The sequence below is a fragment of the Hydra vulgaris genome, chromosome 11, assembly GCF_038396675.1.
Source record: "Hydra vulgaris chromosome 11, alternate assembly HydraT2T_AEP".
NCBI lineage: Eukaryota > Metazoa > Cnidaria > Hydrozoa > Anthoathecata > Hydridae > Hydra > Hydra vulgaris.
In genome coordinates, this window is record NC_088930.1 from 8,189,335 (window position 1) to 8,207,466 (window position 18,132).

An 18,132-nucleotide genomic window follows, 5' to 3' on the forward strand; every position below is an offset into this window, starting at 1 on the left:
TAATTAAAAAAGTTCTTAAAGTGGTCAAAATATTTCAATCTTCACCTACAAAAAATGACAAAACATATGTAAAAGTAGAGTTTGGGAAAGAAATGTCTCTGGTTTTAGACTCAAGAACATGATGAAATAGTTTGATGTTTATGATAGAACGTTTCATCAAATTAAAAAATTGCATCAAGAAGAGTCTAATAGATTTAAAACCACCTATTTTGTTTTCAGATGCTGAGTTTGAAATATTCTCAGAGATCCTTTCAGTTTTACTTCCCATTAAGCTTACAGTTGAAGTAATTTGCAGACAGGATGCAACTTCGTTATCTGCAGATGCTACTATTCAATTTATGATGAAATCAATAACACACCATCTATGTTCATTAAGTTATGAATTGAAAGCAGCTTTAAAAGTACATATTCTTGAAAGACGAACAGAAATTTCAAATGTTTCCCAATATTTACCTGATGGAAACTCCAATGAAAATCCAAATGATGATGAAGCTGATAAAAATAATGAATTATTTACAATCATTACCAACACAAGGCCCATACAGTTGGCCACACAAGACTTTGTATCTACAGATACAATGTCTACAATGTGTGGCCAACTTGCATTATGAATCTACATTTTTAGTAGCAACATCTACTTGAGCCAATGTTTCAAATTCAGATACAAATATAATATTGAATGTCGATGATGATGAAGATGATTGAAGAAATGAAATATTTCTGACTATAAAAGGAAAGTTGAAGAGGGCAATATCAAAAAAAATTTGCACCAGATTACCTAAGAGTGGAATTGACCAAAACAAAAAAGGTCTCACATGCTCAATAAAAAATAAAAATGCCATTTTTTGAGACAAATGGCATAAGAGGTAAATACTTAACTTTATTATATAGTTATTTACTAAGTTTTAAACCAACCAGTACAGAATCGAAGAGAGCTTTTTTGGCAGCTGGCTTAATCTGCACCAGAAATCGGTCAAGGATGGGAGATTATTCGCTCAACATTCTATGTTTTTTGAGTTCTTATATCAACAACCAACTGCAGAAAAAGTAGAACCTTAAAATTTTATGTTTTCTTCCTTTTCTTATGATTGATATATAACTAACATTTTACTGAATTTTCTTTTTTCTTTTTTTTATTCTTTAAATAAATAAATTTTGTTTTTTTATAATTGCCAAACCCAACCCTAATTGTAATCACAAAGAAGACTCTCCTATTGATGCTGAATGGTTTCTTGTTTTTTTTTTTGTTGTTGTTGCTATAAACCACAGCAAGTCTATTTGTGATGGCAGTGCTGTTAAAAAATAAATAAGTAATACAGTATAATCATAATGTAAGACCAGATGACCATATTATAATACGGTTATCTGGTTAAAACTCTTTTAAACAAAAATCTGTTATTGTTAAAATAATTTCAGCTCAATTCCATAAAAATTATTTGCTTGCTGATAAAAATTTCTTTGTTTTTTTCTCGGAAAACAAAGAAATTTTTTACTTGGTTTTATAGTTTTTGTGTACTGTATTGAAGAGATTTTCATTTTCAGCTGTGTTTCTTTAGCTGGGATGCTTAAAAATTGCAATAACAATTTGTTTATGCAATAAAACAATCCTTGCTTGCAGTTTTTTTTTGTATTTAAGTTTTTGAAATTTTTATGGGCTTTGAATCAAAGTACATGAAATATATATAAGCATAATATTAGTCTATATATAACACTTACTACTTGCACCTTAAAAGGCTATGTTTTTCACCTAAGTATATGCCTAAATACATTAATGTTATGACATCAAGTTTCTGCTATTTGAGACACTTTAAATGAAAAGATTTTATGTGGTTTAGACTTGTATTGAACAACTATTTATGGTTCTTTTTAAAGCTTCAAGTACATTTTGCAAGTTATACAAGATTGAGTTTAAAAAATCTTCGTAATCTTCGATAATTCATAAGATGTTAAGACTGAAGTAAGCGAAAAATCATACTCATCTATTTTATTAATCACAAGAGGAATTTTATTAGCTAGATTAGGTCCAACAGAAACAAAAAATATATTTAATTTACAACTTATTACAGTTAGATCAGAGGAAAATTCATCAATTTTTATAGTTTTGGACAGTGAGCACAGTTTTATTTCTTGCATGCCAGTAAGTTCTCTAAGAATTTCCCATGTGCGTTTACAATTATGTTATATCATTATGTAAGACTGACTCTAAAAAGTACTGTCAGTAGACAGGTTTTAGTTGTTAAGATGTTTAAATTTTGTGAATAAAAAACATTCATTTTGTATAAAACACAAGTAAACAAAGTTTATGATAATCATTATAACTAAGTTTTACTACAAGAAGAACTTTATAATTCTTTTACCATATTATACCAATTACCAAATGTACAATATCAAACAACAGCAAAGTGGTTCAGTAGGTTATTTATATTTATATGGATTACATAGCTTGCAAGTATGATAAATTTTGACAGAGTGGAATTATAGCCATGAATGATGAAGCATAAGGACATTAAAAAATTTAATTTTTTTGTGTGCCATAAAAACATGTCTTATGTTTGATTAATTCAATTTTTTTGTGTGCCATAACAACTAATTATTATGTGTACCATCTACAACTAATTATTATGTATGCAGTTTCTGAAATTGACTTACCAAAATTATTTAACAAAATAATCAAGACTTACCAAAAAAATTTCTATATTATAGCTATTTTTTTAAGTATATATAAATAGTTATTGTATGTATGAATGTATGTAAATAAGCTTAACATAGAATGGCAAAAAAGTGCAATATTATTTTTAATACTATTGCATAAGTTAAAAGATGAAATAAAAAAAAACTACATAATTTTTACTTTAAAAGTGATGTTTGATAGCTATATTTTAAGTTGTAAAACAGGCCACAAAAAATTAGTTAAGGGTACATCACTGTTTTGATTATCAATGTATCTCAAATAATTGCATTTGTTATTCAATTTATATGTTTATTGCTTACTTGTAGATCCTATAGAATAGATTTTATTGTAAATGTCTTTTTCTAAATATTTAGGCTTTAAAATGGAAGTTCTTTTTTTATAGTATAGCAGATCCTCTTTTAGTTCTTTAAACTTAGTCTTATTACTTATAATATTATGTAAAGACTTTATTTAGTTAATTTTATTAAGAACCATTAAACCTTTTTACTTTGTCTGGTCATGTGATGATCATTTTTTTGAAGTCTTTTAAATACTTAATGTTTTTCTTTGACAACTCAGATGTTGTGTATTTGTATACATAATTGTTTGCCAGATGTAAAGTTCACATTTAATTTGAGGTTTTGAATCATTGTTTTTTAGTTGAGTGTTTAGAAATAGCAAAATGCCATTAAATTTAGCAAATACATAAATGTCTTTTTTATAAATGCTGGTGGTAAAGCTAAACCAAGAAAATTATTTAAATCAAGTTCATCATGTTGTAAAGTATATGAATATATATTTTAAATAACATTTTGATTTTTAAATAGCTTACTAATAAGTTTTATGTTAATTATTAAATATTTATTTTTGAATTATTTTAAATACATTTGAATTATATGGTGTCCTATAGATACCTAGCCTCTTCATGATTGTAATTTTATTTAAATCTAAATTGCCAATAAATTTTATTAATTGAAATAAATTCAATCGATAATTAATATGAATACAGGGGAGTACTCTCATTTCGTTTCTTCAAGGGTAACTAAAAAAATACCTGTCAGTAGTCCAATAGGACGACCGGACAAAAGTGTGTTTGTTAATAAAACTATATTTTGACCTATAAAGATTTTATTCCTTGCAATTATTTAAAAAAAGACTTTAAAAAGCATTTAAAGTAGTATACACTTTACCAAAGAGTACACTATGGTATATTATATAGTTTTACCAAACTTTAAAAAAAGAAGCCCACACCTGATTTAATATTTTAAAATGCGACTGAACTGTTTTTTTTAAACATTGTTGTTGCATTTTTCACGCTACTTTTCAATTTAAGAAGCACTCTTCTTCTCAATTTTAAATGAGTTTTAAAATTACATTTTCTTTTATTTCCAAATGCTATTATATCATTTTTTAAACCTTATAGTCACATTTTAAATTGCGTGAATGTGCAGTTAAATCATTAATAACACTGAATCTCTTATTTTTCATTAGTAAAATAATTTTTTCTAACTTTGTCAAACAAAATTAACAAAATAAAAAACATTAATAAGATGCATGTGAAAAATTATTATTAGACGCAATTAGTGATGGAAGTGGAAATTCTTTTTATTTTTTATTTTTTTTAAATCTTAGTATAGTAAAAAATGTTCAAAATATTAAAACTTAATGTTCAAAACAATCAACTAAATTAATTTTGATTGAAGATTGAGAGAGAGTAATAAAATATTTTTCTATATATAAATTGTTTCTTTGCAGTTTGGCTTTCAACATTTTTGCTTTACGTAATGGGACCTATGTTAAGATAGTCAAAAACAAATGATACGATACAGATATTGGCTCCGACAAAATTGACAACATGTCTTTAATTAATTTACATTTAAATCATTTCTTATTATTTCTTATTATTTCTTATTAGACATATTTTAGTAGTCAAACTAAAATATCAGTTAAAATTAACAGTTTAAAAGTTTTCTTCATTATTTTCACCCAAGAAAAAAATACTAAAAAAAATCTTCTACACCAGACTACTGATTTTCATTGCAGGCGACTCAAATGAGAAATAAAAACTGTTTCAGTTGCCCATAGGGCGACTGGGAAAAAACCAGAGGATACACCGCCGGAATAAAATTAAATTCAAATAATTGGATATTGCCAGTAAAAACAAGCTAAAAAATTCAGTTCACTTTTTATCTCTCTTTTTTATTTTATATTTATACTACTTGTACCTAAAAAATGACGAAAATATTTTTTCTTACTCTCTTGTATTATTCGTTTTTTTATTTACCTTTGAATTTATAGGTTGCAGTTCCAAATTTGGTTGATGCTTGTTTTGGTGCTGACGTTTTGGTTTTTGTTGTCCCACACCAGGTTTTTTTTAGTTTAAATTTCTTTTTTTGTTGTTGTTGTTGTCCCACACCAGTTTTTTTTAGTTAAAGCGTCTTTTTTTTTTTTTGGTTTTTGTTGTCCCACACCACGTTTTTTTTAGTTTAAATTTCTTTTTTGTTGTTGTTGTTGTCTCACATCAGGTTTTTTAGTTTAAGTTTCTTTTTTTGGATTTTGGTTTTTGTTGTCCCACGCCAGGTTTTTTTAGTTTAGGTTCCTTTTTTTATTATTATTTATAACATGTGTCATGAAATTAAACTGAAATGCAAAATTTATTGTTATGTACATGTTTAGTTTGTTGTACCTGTGTGTAATCAGTTGAAAACCATTATTAAGCCTGGTGCTGTTGGTATTTCACTTATAAAGGTTAAATTTTTCTTTGTTTAACTTAATGTTCAAGTAAATTCATTTTTTTTAATGTAGTTTTTAGATTTTTAAAATGTTTCTGAATTGTAAAAATTGTGAAATCTAAAGTCATAACTTTTTTATAAAATGATGATTATTTTTGAAGTTTTTATATAGTTTTGCTTCTTTTGAGACCCAACATAATATACTTTTGAAGAAATATTTTTTTGATAATATTAGGGACCTGTTTGATATTTAAGAGTCTTGTAACACCCCTATAAATACTTTTTATTCAAAAATTTTTCAAATCCAGTATTATTTTATTATATAAAACACATTTAGGGGGTGTATATATATATATATATATTATATATATATATATATATATATATATATATATATATATATATATATATATATATATATATATATATATATATATATATATATATATATATATATATATATATATATATATATATATATATATATATATATATATATATATATATATATATATATAGGCCTTGTTTTAAAGAAAAAATGGCTTAGCTCATTAGCACTGCGTGTTTTTGATGTCAAAAAATTACCTTTTATTTATTTAAAGAGATGAACTTTTTTTAAACTACTGCAATAAAATAAATTACCACAAAACAGTTTAGTTTACTAATTAAGAAAAATAAATAAACTAGAAGTGTTAATGTACATTTTGTGGAATTTCTATTTTGTTTCAATTTTTTGTTTGTTTTTTAAAGGGATCTCTAAGTACCAAAACAAGTTGCATTCATATCATAGATAAACATTAGAAAATAAGTTAAAAGTAAGTTAAACTTTCCAAAACAAATTATTGAATGAGGTATTAACAAAAAACTTCTTAATTTTTAATGCCATTTTGTTTCTTGGGAAGGAAAGCTCCGGCTCTTAGACTATTTTTATTTTTTAAATACGGTCTGATTAATTATTTGACGTCAATAAGAAAAATTTCTTTCAAAAAACGTAAATCAAGTTTAAAATGTAGGGATTTTCACTTAAATATATAGGATTCAAGTTTTTGATATCAACTTTATATATATCTGAAAAATATATATAAGATCTTTTAAAAACGGTTTCTTGAATTAAAAATATAAATTATTATAATTATAAGTTAAAAATATTTATAAGATCATTTTTAAAAGGGTTTCTTGAATTTATTTAAAAAAAAATGATTTTTAAATCTTTCAAATTTTATTGGATTATATTGTACTTAGTGTTGTATAAAGAAAATTGGTTACTTATATTTTTAGAAAAATATTCATCTTGTGTTTTTTTAACGGAAAAAACTTTGCAGATTTAAGAACCTAAAATTAGGCTCTCAACCAGAAGTATAATGGCAAAACAACAAATGCTTTTGTTAATATCTTATTCAATAATTTGTTTTGAAAAGTTTAATTAACTTTTAACTTATATTCTGTTTATCTATGATTTGAACACAACTTGTCTCAGGACTTGGAGATCCCTTTAATATTAAATGACTGAGTTTAATATTGCATTTTTCATTATCATTTAAACAGAAATTTATTTAATTTTTCAACATTTGTATAAATTAAAATATGTTAGTTTTATTTTTTTTAATTACAGCTTTGCAAATAATGATGATTTAAAAAAAAAAAAAAAGTTAAACAAAAATAAAAAGTATTACAAACCAAAAATATTACTTGTTGCAAAAAAAAATCACGTTAATTACATTGTCCATAAATTACACAATGTGAAACTTATTTAAAAAATAGAAGTATGAGATCATTTGCTCTTTTGCGCAGCAATTTTCATTGAACTTTTAAGAACTAATTTGAGTTTTGGTTTTTTTTGGTTGGATCTGTGAAAGAAAACTTTTGATCTTATTTGTTTTGTTGAATTTAGCATTGCATCATTTATGGATGATCCCTTACCAGCGCTTTTTTTTGAGGCAAAGATTTAAATTTCTAAGTACCATTTATTAAAAAAAAAACGATGCAGTTTTATTTGCCCTATTACAAAAAAGTTAAATGTTTTTTTATTTAACTAAAGGCTCTGCAAAGCAAAACTTTTGATCTTTTTTGATTTGCTTATTAATGAAAATGAGCGTTCCGTTTTTTATTTTTTATTTGGTAATTATTTCTGTTATTGATTGTTATGCGAAATTGTCTAAATAAATATTCTTGCGCTTGCAAGGTGATAATTTAAAAAAATTTTGATGATTATTTGATGATTTTTTTTTTTTTTTTATGTGCCTAAAGTTTTTCTTTTTTTTCCTTTTACTGAACATTTTTGATGGAAAAATTAGGTTAAAAATTAAATTTTCTTTCTTTTTTCTTAAATTATTTTTGAATAGCGCAAATATCAAACATAAATAGTTGTCATGCAAACTTTCTTATGTAATTGTCATTCAAACTAATAATTTTTATAATGTTAATTACTTCTTTTACTTACTGCTCATTTAAATATTAAAAAATGATAAAAAAAGACTTATGTGAAATGGCTTACTGCTTACGTAAAATACGTAAGCAGTAAGCCATTACAACAAGTATAAATGGCGCGCCAGTTTATGCTTTCAAACAAGGCCAATATGCATACACACAATATATATGTATACACAATGTTGTGCCAAAGTTTAGCAATAGTAAAACCTGTTATTATCTTAAAAAAAAATGGAAAAATTAAACTTCAAATGTTTATTATTTTTATTTTCTTACTTGTAAGTAGTGATTCATTATGTAAAATGAAATATGTAATAATCTTTTATGACTTTTTAGACTTAAAATAGAATTTAAAAATGGAAAAGCAAAATAGTTACCCCTTGATAAACGAATGCCAAACGTTGAGGTTAAAAAAATTCACCGATAAAGCTATTGCTATTCAGTTGGTAGTAAGCAACTCCACTGGTAACATTAACCTAAAATCCAAGGTCCAAAGATCACTAAAAGTTGCACTCCATTTGCAAAGGAGAACAACAAAAGCAATAGCATTTATATCATAATAGGCACTGTGACAAAGAATTCCTGAACTGCACTATGTTTTTAGGTCGACTATAAGTTGTGTATAAATCGTTAAAAAAACCAATGATGACTAAAATTTACATTCAAAAGAAACTTAGGTTACATCAACAACATAAAAATTGGTCTACTGTGATCTGAAGTGACAAAAGTACCTTTCAGTTATTTGTGCATGCAGAACAATATGTTTGATGACCTTTTTAGTTCAAATCCTGCAACCTAATCTACACTAAACCAACTGTTAAGCATCTTTCATAAGTAATAATTTAGGGATGTATGCTTGCTGCAGTCTATGCTTTTTTAAAATGGCAGAGAAGATGAATGCTATTAGGTACAAATAAGTATTAGAAGATCATCTATTGCCATTTATCAACATCCATCATACAAAAACCTAAGTGCAAGATGGTACACCTTGTCATTCTGCAAAAATGATCATGGCATGGTTAGGGAGCAATAACATTGAAACATTTGTATGGCCTCCAAATTCCTCAGATTTAAATCTTATTAAATATCTTTGGCTTATAGTGAAAACTATAGTTGCCTTTGCAAGAGTAGTGGCAGTTGATGCACTTAAAGATGCAAATGAGTGTCTGGTTGCAATAGATAACTCTCTTGCAACTAGTCATACTCAAAAAAGAATTGTCTGAAAGTTTGTGCAATTAAATGTCTAGAAGGATCTCTGAAGTTTAAAATTAAAAGAAGTATCAACAATAGTTATCTTTATTGACAAATATTTCTTTTTTACATGTTAAGTGTATACACAGCTAATCAACCATAATGTAAAGTTACATATGGAATAATTGACTATTACTCATTATTAATGTAGAATTTATTAAAATTGCTAAACTTTAGCAACACCACTGTACATATGTTTTGTTTCTTGTTGTGCCTAATTATATCGGCTGAATTAAATTTTACCTCAAAGCTGAAACCTTAGGCTGCAAACATCAGTCCAATTTTCAACTGCCCGAGTGTAAAAACGTTTTTATTTAAAATTTTAAACATGGCTGAGTTTGTGCTTACAAGACCATTTTCGCGGGGTATTCTTTTACATTACTTCCAACAAATGACAACAGCAGCAGAGGTGCTGTTGTCTTTTATTTGGAAACATACAACAACAATGCTTTTTCATAACAAACATACAGAAAATGGTTTCAGCAATTCAAGGGTTGTGATTTTGACCTTAAAGATGAAGAACATCCTGGTGCTGAGAAAACGTTTGAAGATACTGAATTAGAGGCTTTACTTGATGAAGATCCATGCCAGACACAAGATGAGCTTGCAAAAATATTGGGAGTTGATTAATCAACAGTTTTTAGGCGTTATATATTATGTGCTGCTTAAACCAAACAAGACGATTACAGCAGACCGTTATCAACAACAATTGATCAAGCTGAGCCAAACATTGAAGGATAAAAGGTAGCAATACGCAAAAACCCATGACAGGTCATTCTTTAACATGACAACACCCAACCTTATGTTGCAAGTGTTGTAAAAAATTGCATGGAGAACCTAAAAGTCCTACCCTTCCTGCTGTATTCTCCAGACATTGCACACTCCGATTACTATTTATTCTGGTTGATAACACATGACCTGGCTGAGCAGCTACATTTTCTTTTTATGACAATACCAAAATAAATGCCAATGACTGGATTGCTGCAAAAGACCAAAAGAAGTTTTTTCCAGCATGGAATTGGCATGCTATCTGAAAAATGGGAGGTCGTAGCTGCCAATGGACTTCTTAGTGATACTTTCATACATTTTTTTTAATTTTTTAAAATATTTGTTACAGAAAAAAATATGATAATATGGTGAACATTGTAAAAACTCTTTTTGTTTTTTTAATGTTAGGCCACAAAAGCATATGAGTTTGTAGACACTGAGATTACTATTGGTAATTAATATGGACTTGTTATTGCATAAGATTTAGAAGATCTACATTAAAGAATTTAATGTAAGTGGTGTAATAAAAGTTATTTTGATGTTGCGAGGTTTAAGTTTATATTGGAAAGGTTGGGAGTTTATATTGGAAAGGTTTTTTTTTTTAAATATATATTTTTTAGCAATTGAGTTTTGATTAATTGTGTCCATTTTCTACATACCAGTTTATTAAGGACTGTATTTCATAATTAAGGTATTTTGTAGAACAAATTTTAGTTACTTCTTTTTTTTGAATTAACGCTTGATGTTTTTAAAATTTAGATTGTTTTATTTTATATTAGTAATAGACTTTTAGTTAATTTTAAATTCATAATATGAGTTATTAGTGTTAGTTAAAGTTGTATCCTAGAAGTTTGAATTGAAAAAACTGAATGAGTAAGTGGTAACAAAGGTAAGTGGAATGTATTCAAGACAACTGAGCATGGTCAATAATATAATGTCATGTTTGATTGGTCATCATCCAAAAACTCTTGCAATTAAATCAGAATATAAAGAATCTAAAACAAGGGAATCACTCAAAATCAATTCTCAACATACGAAGAAGTAAAATAGGCTCCTTATATCTCAACCATGACAATAGCTTAAAAATATCTACAAACAGTCAGAGGTTTCTATAAAAAATCTTAAAAAATTGTAAGGCTTATTTAAAAAATTACCAAAAAAAGCAAAATACTTGTTTAATTACCAAAAAAAGTGTAAAAAGTTGTTTTATATTTGCATTGTTATGTAATAAAAGAATTCTTTGAGATTTTATATTTGTGAAAATCTGATGGCGACCTGTGTTAAAACAAAGAAAAAGTATTTGGCTGATCAGAAGGCGAATGGAAGAAACAATGGGCTACCCACAAACACTTCTTTACAAATAAAAAACTGCAAAATTCAACCAACCTTCCCAAATACATGAAAAATAATGTGGCAAATAAAAAAAAAATCTGCAAGTAACACCCAACTTAACCTTGTCAATAATTTAAAAAGTTCCAGCATATAATTACGTTTCTTACTTTGCTTCCATGAAAAACTTTAGTTTCATGCAAAGATTCCCCAGATTTGCTAAACAAAAAATCTTAAATAATTTCAAAGTGTTGTCATGACAACAAGTTTTTTGCTTGACAATCACAAACCTAAAGATTAAAAAACCACAAAATTAAAGCACGCTTGCTAACAATAAAAGCTTTATAATGGTTTTTGTACGTTTCTTTTGTATAATAAGAATATAATATGTAGGGCTCAATTTAACTTTTTACAAAGTCCCGGACAAAATGTCCAATCAAAACTTGTTTGGATCGGACAATGTTGGATCAAATATTTGAAATATAATTTGAACACAAACTGTTTTTTAAAAGTATTGTCATACATTTATACTTCTTTAGTTAAAAGGAACACGGGAGAAAGACAGGTCTTTAAATGTCAAGAGTAAAAAAGTACTCCAGTTAGGTTTGTTTAGACTAGTTACAGACGTATCTTGATTTTTACGGTACCGAAATATGCAATCGAAATCTGTGTCATTATTTAATGTCAGTTTATTTAATGTTAATCTATTGAAGTTGTAGTTTCTTTCCTTATTATTTAGAATATTTCATTGCAGGTTTTTTTTTTTTAATAAGTTAGTTTAAATCAATATTGTGTATTTTTTTAAATAGACTTTTAAAAAAATACACAATATTGAGTTTCTTTTTATATACATAGAAGACGATGAAAAGGCAAGTTTGTTATAGTAATATAAAATATTATTATCTTAGCAAACATATTACTTTTAAATGTCATGTAAAATGTATATCAGATTTCATTATCTGAAGATAAACTTTCTGGCATAGAAACACTTTCCCAGAAGTTAGTTTCATTATGTCGTTCATCTTCACTACTTTCATCACTTAATGAACTTATCTTACTTTCCTTTTTTATAAATTTTTTGTTTTCTTTTCAGCATTATTGTGTCCCATTTTTCAAATGCTGGCATAAAATTTTTCTACTGGTGGACTAGATTCGCCTTTTTCTTAATAAATGTTCTAGTCTTTGAGTAGACAAGGAGCATCTAAAGTCAGTTTTAACTAATTTCAACTTGGAAAGCATTCTTTGTAGCTTAGCATTGCACACTGGGATGGTGAAAAGTAATTCAATTAATACCAATACATCATTTCAGTTCTTATATTGCGGAGAGGAGAATTTTTTTCTCTATTTAACAAATATGTAAATGTTAGTATAAAAAGATACAAGCATATTCTAACAGAGAGTGCCATTGGCTTAACTAATGCACGTTTCTATGGTGTTTCAAAATGAAGTAATAAAAAAGTAATGGAGTCATCTGTGAACTCATTGTTAGTAACAGTTCAGTTTTTCACTACTACTTTCTGATCCTATCCTTCACAATTTAAAACTTTTGAAACGAGTTTAAATACTTGCTTGCTTTCTGCTTCTAAGCGAACTATAATGCAGCTTTTCATGTGTTTATAAAACTCTCTTTTTTTATTTAACATAATTAAGTGACCAGTTGTAATTTTTCAGCTTGATGCCTTAAAAATAATATTTTTCCTCCTTATCAGTAATTTTCGAAATCAAATATTTTACATGTGGGAGTTTTTTATTTTTTTCTTTTTCATAAATCCAAAGGATCCTTTGTTTTCAACAGGAAATACATGGTATTAATTGTGTCAATTTTATTAGTTTACATTGAAACAGATAACTCTGATGATTGCCTGTAAGTCAATAGGGTAATTCCATGTCAAATGACCCAGAAATTTTTCAAAATGTCATCCTATATCTCAAATTTTGCTGATTTTTATACAGTTGAGAGTACTCAATAAAATAAGAACTCCTTGAAAATTTTAGCCTCTGGCTCCAAGAAGATCCTGAAATAAGACAATTTTACTTTTAACAGATGTTGGCCAAGCCCCTCTTATCCCCTCAGAATTGCAACATTTATTTATAGGTTTCAAGTTACATAACTTTAAAAATATTTGACCTTTTTACTTAAAAATTTGAACCTGGCATTTTTCAGGGGTGTCAAATCCAATGAAATTATCAGAAATGTTAAAATTATTTTTAGGTACTTGTATTTATCATTTTAAATAAATTGAGGCAATTATACCTGATTTTGATGCTCAAGAAACCCATGTGGCCTTGATGATAGCAAAAAAAAAAATTACACATCATTATATATTCATTAATCTTTCAAAAAATATATAGATTTTGATCTGCAAGTATATGGATTTTTATATATGGATAATGGGACACGGTCCCTACTTTTTTGTAGTGAAGTATTGCAGTTGATTTTTCACTAGCTTTTGGTATTTCTGTAGTGCAGATGAATGTGCATGTTAAAGTTGTTTTTGGGGCCAAAGACACCAGGGGGGGGGGGGCTGGATCATGGGCCCACTTTTTTTTAGCAGAATCTTGTGATAGATTTTTCCCTACCTTCCAGACAAATTGGAGCTCTGAAACTTTCAGCATTTATGTAGTCCTGATGAATGTGTGTTAAAATTGTTTCCAGGGCAGATGACCAGACAATCCATAAGGCTGGGCCACTGGGTGCCCTGCAACACTTTTCTCAAAAAAAAATTTTTTTGCACTTTTAATAAAGTAAAGATAACTTTGAAAATAGTTTTTTGTTTATATTTGTTCCATTCATTTTTTGATCATTCTGTATTCTATGATTTTTCTTAAAATGTTTTAAGAAAGTACATATATTTATAAGATTTTTGATTTGCAAGTTTATAGATTAAAAACAGTCATCCTTCTTAAATAATGGTTTTAAAAGAATTTCACATTGTATAATTTCAAAATTTTTTGAATTGGAAAGAAAACAGACAGAACAACTTCAATTGTTGTTGATCTGTCAGACAACAACAATTGAATAATACAAATTGATGTTATCAGAGGCAATAAACAAGTTAACAGCTCAATCCTACATTGCAAAATGTCAAACAAGATACCTAAGACAACAAAAGGAAAATTTGGCAAAGTATTGTTGTATTGTCTTAAGTAGTTTTGTAGAAAACTTCACATTAGTGATTCAAGATGAAATTCAAAGTTACCATTGGTTCCAAAGTCAATGCATGTTACACCCTGTTGCCCTCTATTTATTAAACAAAAATGATTATCTTAAAGAAAAATGCTTTATGTCAGAAGATAATGAGCATGACATTGCTTTTGTGTATGAAGTTCAGACACATAGTTCATTATTTAAAAGAAAATCCACAAAAAACCTTTACAATATCTGTCTCCATAAAAATTATTTTGATATTGATGCAGATTGGACATTTTTGCTACAAGTTATGGTAAGTCACCATGTGATGGTATTGGTGGCACTGTAAAACGATTAACTGCAAATACAAGTCTACAAAGCCTCATAAATGAATAGATATTAAATTGTAATAAAATGCTTGACTGGTGTACACAAATTTTTAAAGGGATTATTTTTTGCAAAATTAAAAAAGAAAGACTGACAGAATTACACACCACTTTGAAAAAACGTTTTCAGCTAAGTAGAACAATTCCTGGAATTAGGAGCTATCATCAATTTAACCCAGAATTTATAGGTACTATTAGCTTTAAACAAACAAGTGAAGATTTTAATATTACAGACATGTTTTCTTTTTCTGATATTCAAAGTATTTAACCTAATCAGCAAAGTAACATCAACACAATGAGAATTGACATTAATACATTGACTTTGGTGAATTTGTTCTGTGTAAATATGATATGTTTCATTGGATTGGTATGATAAATGAAATTGACAATATTGAACACGGTTCTTTTAACAAACTTTTCTGACCATCTAGAGTAGATGAGTGTTGGGTTCTAAATACCAACACAATTTTTACCATTAACAACAACTGGACGTATGTATACTTTGACCATTGATGCATCTAAGCAAATCTTAACACAATCTTGATATTTTTTATATCATTATAGTTTTGTATTTTATTTTGCAGAACAAGTACAAACCGAAAAAATTTTTGAAAACAATATTTTCTAAGTTATCTTTAATTTAATAAAAATAAAAAAATAAAAAAAATTTAATTGAAAAAATAAGTGGAGCATGGTCCCTGTGCCCGAGCCATGAACACTCAGGTTGTCTGCCCTGGAAACAAGATTCCACAACAAAAAAGTGAAGTGATTGCCCCAGTCCCACCAATGTCATTGGACCTGAAAGCAATTTTAACATGCACATTCATTGGCACTACAAAAATGCCAAAATTTTCAGAGCTCCAGCTAGTCCGGAAAGTAGTGAAAAATCAAATGCAATATTCCGCTACAAAAAAAGTGGGATCCGTGCCCCATTATCCATATATGGAAATCCATATCCTTGCAGATCAAAATCTTTACATTTTTTGAAAGATCAATAAATATAGAATGGTGTGTATTAATTTTTTTTTATATCATTAAGGTCACATAGGTTTCTTGAGCATTAAAAACAGGTATATAAAAAATTGCCTAAATTTATTTAAATTGATAATTACAGGTACTTATTAATAACTTTTCACACTTTTGATCATTTCATATATTGATTGGACAGGTTTATACTAGGCAATACCCAACTGTTAAATTGAGCCCTGTGTGTATATATATATATATATATATATATATATATATATATATATATATATATATTGCGGTAGTGGTGTAGTGGTAGAGCGCTCGCTTCATAAGCGAGAGGTTCCGAGTTTGATTCCCACCACGTCCCTGGTAGTATCGCCCTCAACTTGTTTCTCCGCGCAGCGGCCTTGTTCGTCAAGGTTCGTGTTTCGGAGTTATAGAGTTGAGAGAGGGTGATAACCACAAGTAGCCTCCTCATCTGTAGTGGCCTTCTCGGCTTTGGGGAGGTGAATTATTAAAAATATATATATATTTACATATATATATATATATATATATATATATATATATACATATATATATATATATATATATATATATATATATATATATATATATATATATATATATATATATATATATATATATACTATAGCGTATATTGATCAACAATTGCTTACTAGTTTTGCTTTTCTTTATAGCTTATGGTTTATTCAAAAAAAAAAAGAACAATGAAAAAGATGCTGCCCCATTCAAAAATCATCAGTCGATGTAGCGGCACCCCTTTGCTACAGCAGGCTATAAGATAGTTGATGTATGTACTGAAGCATCTTTGTGTAGGGCTACGATGCTTACGATACCATAAACAAACTTTTGTTTGATAATATTTAAGAAAGTTTTTTATATATATAATATTTAAGAAATATATATAATATTTAAGGAAGTCTAACAGTATTTTTTAAGTGGTTTTAAAAATGAAGTAATTAATCTTTTAAAAGCTTGACACTTTAGTTACAAACGTTTGAGGGACACTTACATAAAATATATCCATTGTTTACAAGTGGAATGAATTCAAATAAAAGGAAAAAAAACATCAATTAAATATATATTTATTAAAATATTAAAAAATTTATTTTGTTTTCTTTTAGTTTAAACTATTTAGTAAACATGTGAATATTTATTTAGACTATATTACCTAGTTTTATATGTTGCATTTGTTCTTTATAAAAAAGCAGCAACAAACGTTGATTATATGTTTATTACTGTTGATTAAATGATTATTTTTGCAACTTAATTTTTTTTTGGTTGCAAAATTTGCAACTAAAAAATGAACTATTTATTTAAATTAAATAGAAAGTTAATAAATCAAATTTAAATAAGATCAATTGCTGCTTATTTAAATAGGAAGAATATATTGAGAGTTTACATACATTTATTGACTTAAATAGGGAGTGCATGCAGAAGTGTAAAAACATTGACAATTTTAAGTAGGGAGAACATTTTATCACTTAAGAGACGAAAGCTTTATTATAAGTATGTGCATTAGGGTGTTGACTTTTGGTAAATATTTGGTATACAATGCGGAAGTGGTGTAGTGGTAGAGCGCTCGCTTCACAAGCTAGTGGTCTGAGTTCAATCCCCACCACATCCATGGTAGTACCGCACTCAACTTATTTCTCCGTGCAGCGACGTTGTTCGTCAAGGTTTGTGTTTTGGAGTTTTAGAGTCGAGAGAGGGTTACAACCACATTTAAGTAGCCTCCTTGTCTTAAGTGGCCTTCTCGGCCTTGGGGAGGTGAATTAACAAAAAAACAAAAAAATTAACTGAAAAGTCATTGGTTTTATTTAATTTTTGAAAAAGGTCACCCACCATGACCCTTGATTACCCACTGGCTCCCATATATCAGTGAATTTTCTTTTCTTCAAAAGTATGTCAACCTGGGTCTCAAAAGAACCCAGAAAAAGAATTTTATAGTGATTTCAAAATTCATAATCTTTTCTACTGAAATTTTTTAAAAAAAAATCATTGCAAACAAAATGTCATAAATATGACCTTTTCAATTTTAAGTTAAAAATTGCTGTTTTTTGTATATAAAATTAAAGCAATTTATTTTATTTGAAACCATTATTATTTCTGAAATCTCTATGAAATTCTAGTTCTTTTGAGACCCAGGTTGATATAATTTTAAAGAAAAAACAAAATTCACTGATATATGAGAACCAGTGTGTAATCAAGGGTCATGGTGGGTGACCTTTTTCAAAAGATAAATAAAATCAATTACTTTTCAGTTACTTTCAAACCAAAGTTTATCTGTTTTTTATACAGGAAACTGGAGATACCAAAAAGTCAACATCCTAATGTGCATTGAAATAAGCTAAAGTAAATATGTAATAAAAATTGCTTTTGCAATGTATGAGTTTATATTTACAAATAATGTATGAGAAAATAGTTTTTTTTATATATTGTATA

At 27.4% G+C, this 18,132-nt stretch overlaps 1 protein-coding gene across 1 annotated transcript in view; it reads left to right on the plus strand.

Moving 5' to 3' along the window:
- The window catches only part of LOC100200028 (glycerol-3-phosphate dehydrogenase [NAD(+)], cytoplasmic), a 48,680-nt gene that overhangs the window by 17,931 nt on the left and 12,617 nt on the right, over positions 1-18,132 (plus strand). The window contains exons 4-5 of the mRNA XM_065809984.1: positions 4,970-5,038; positions 5,348-5,419. Coding sequence (XP_065666056.1) covers positions 4,970-5,038; positions 5,348-5,419 — 141 coding nt within the window. The remainder of the gene's footprint in view (positions 1-4,969; positions 5,039-5,347; positions 5,420-18,132) is intronic.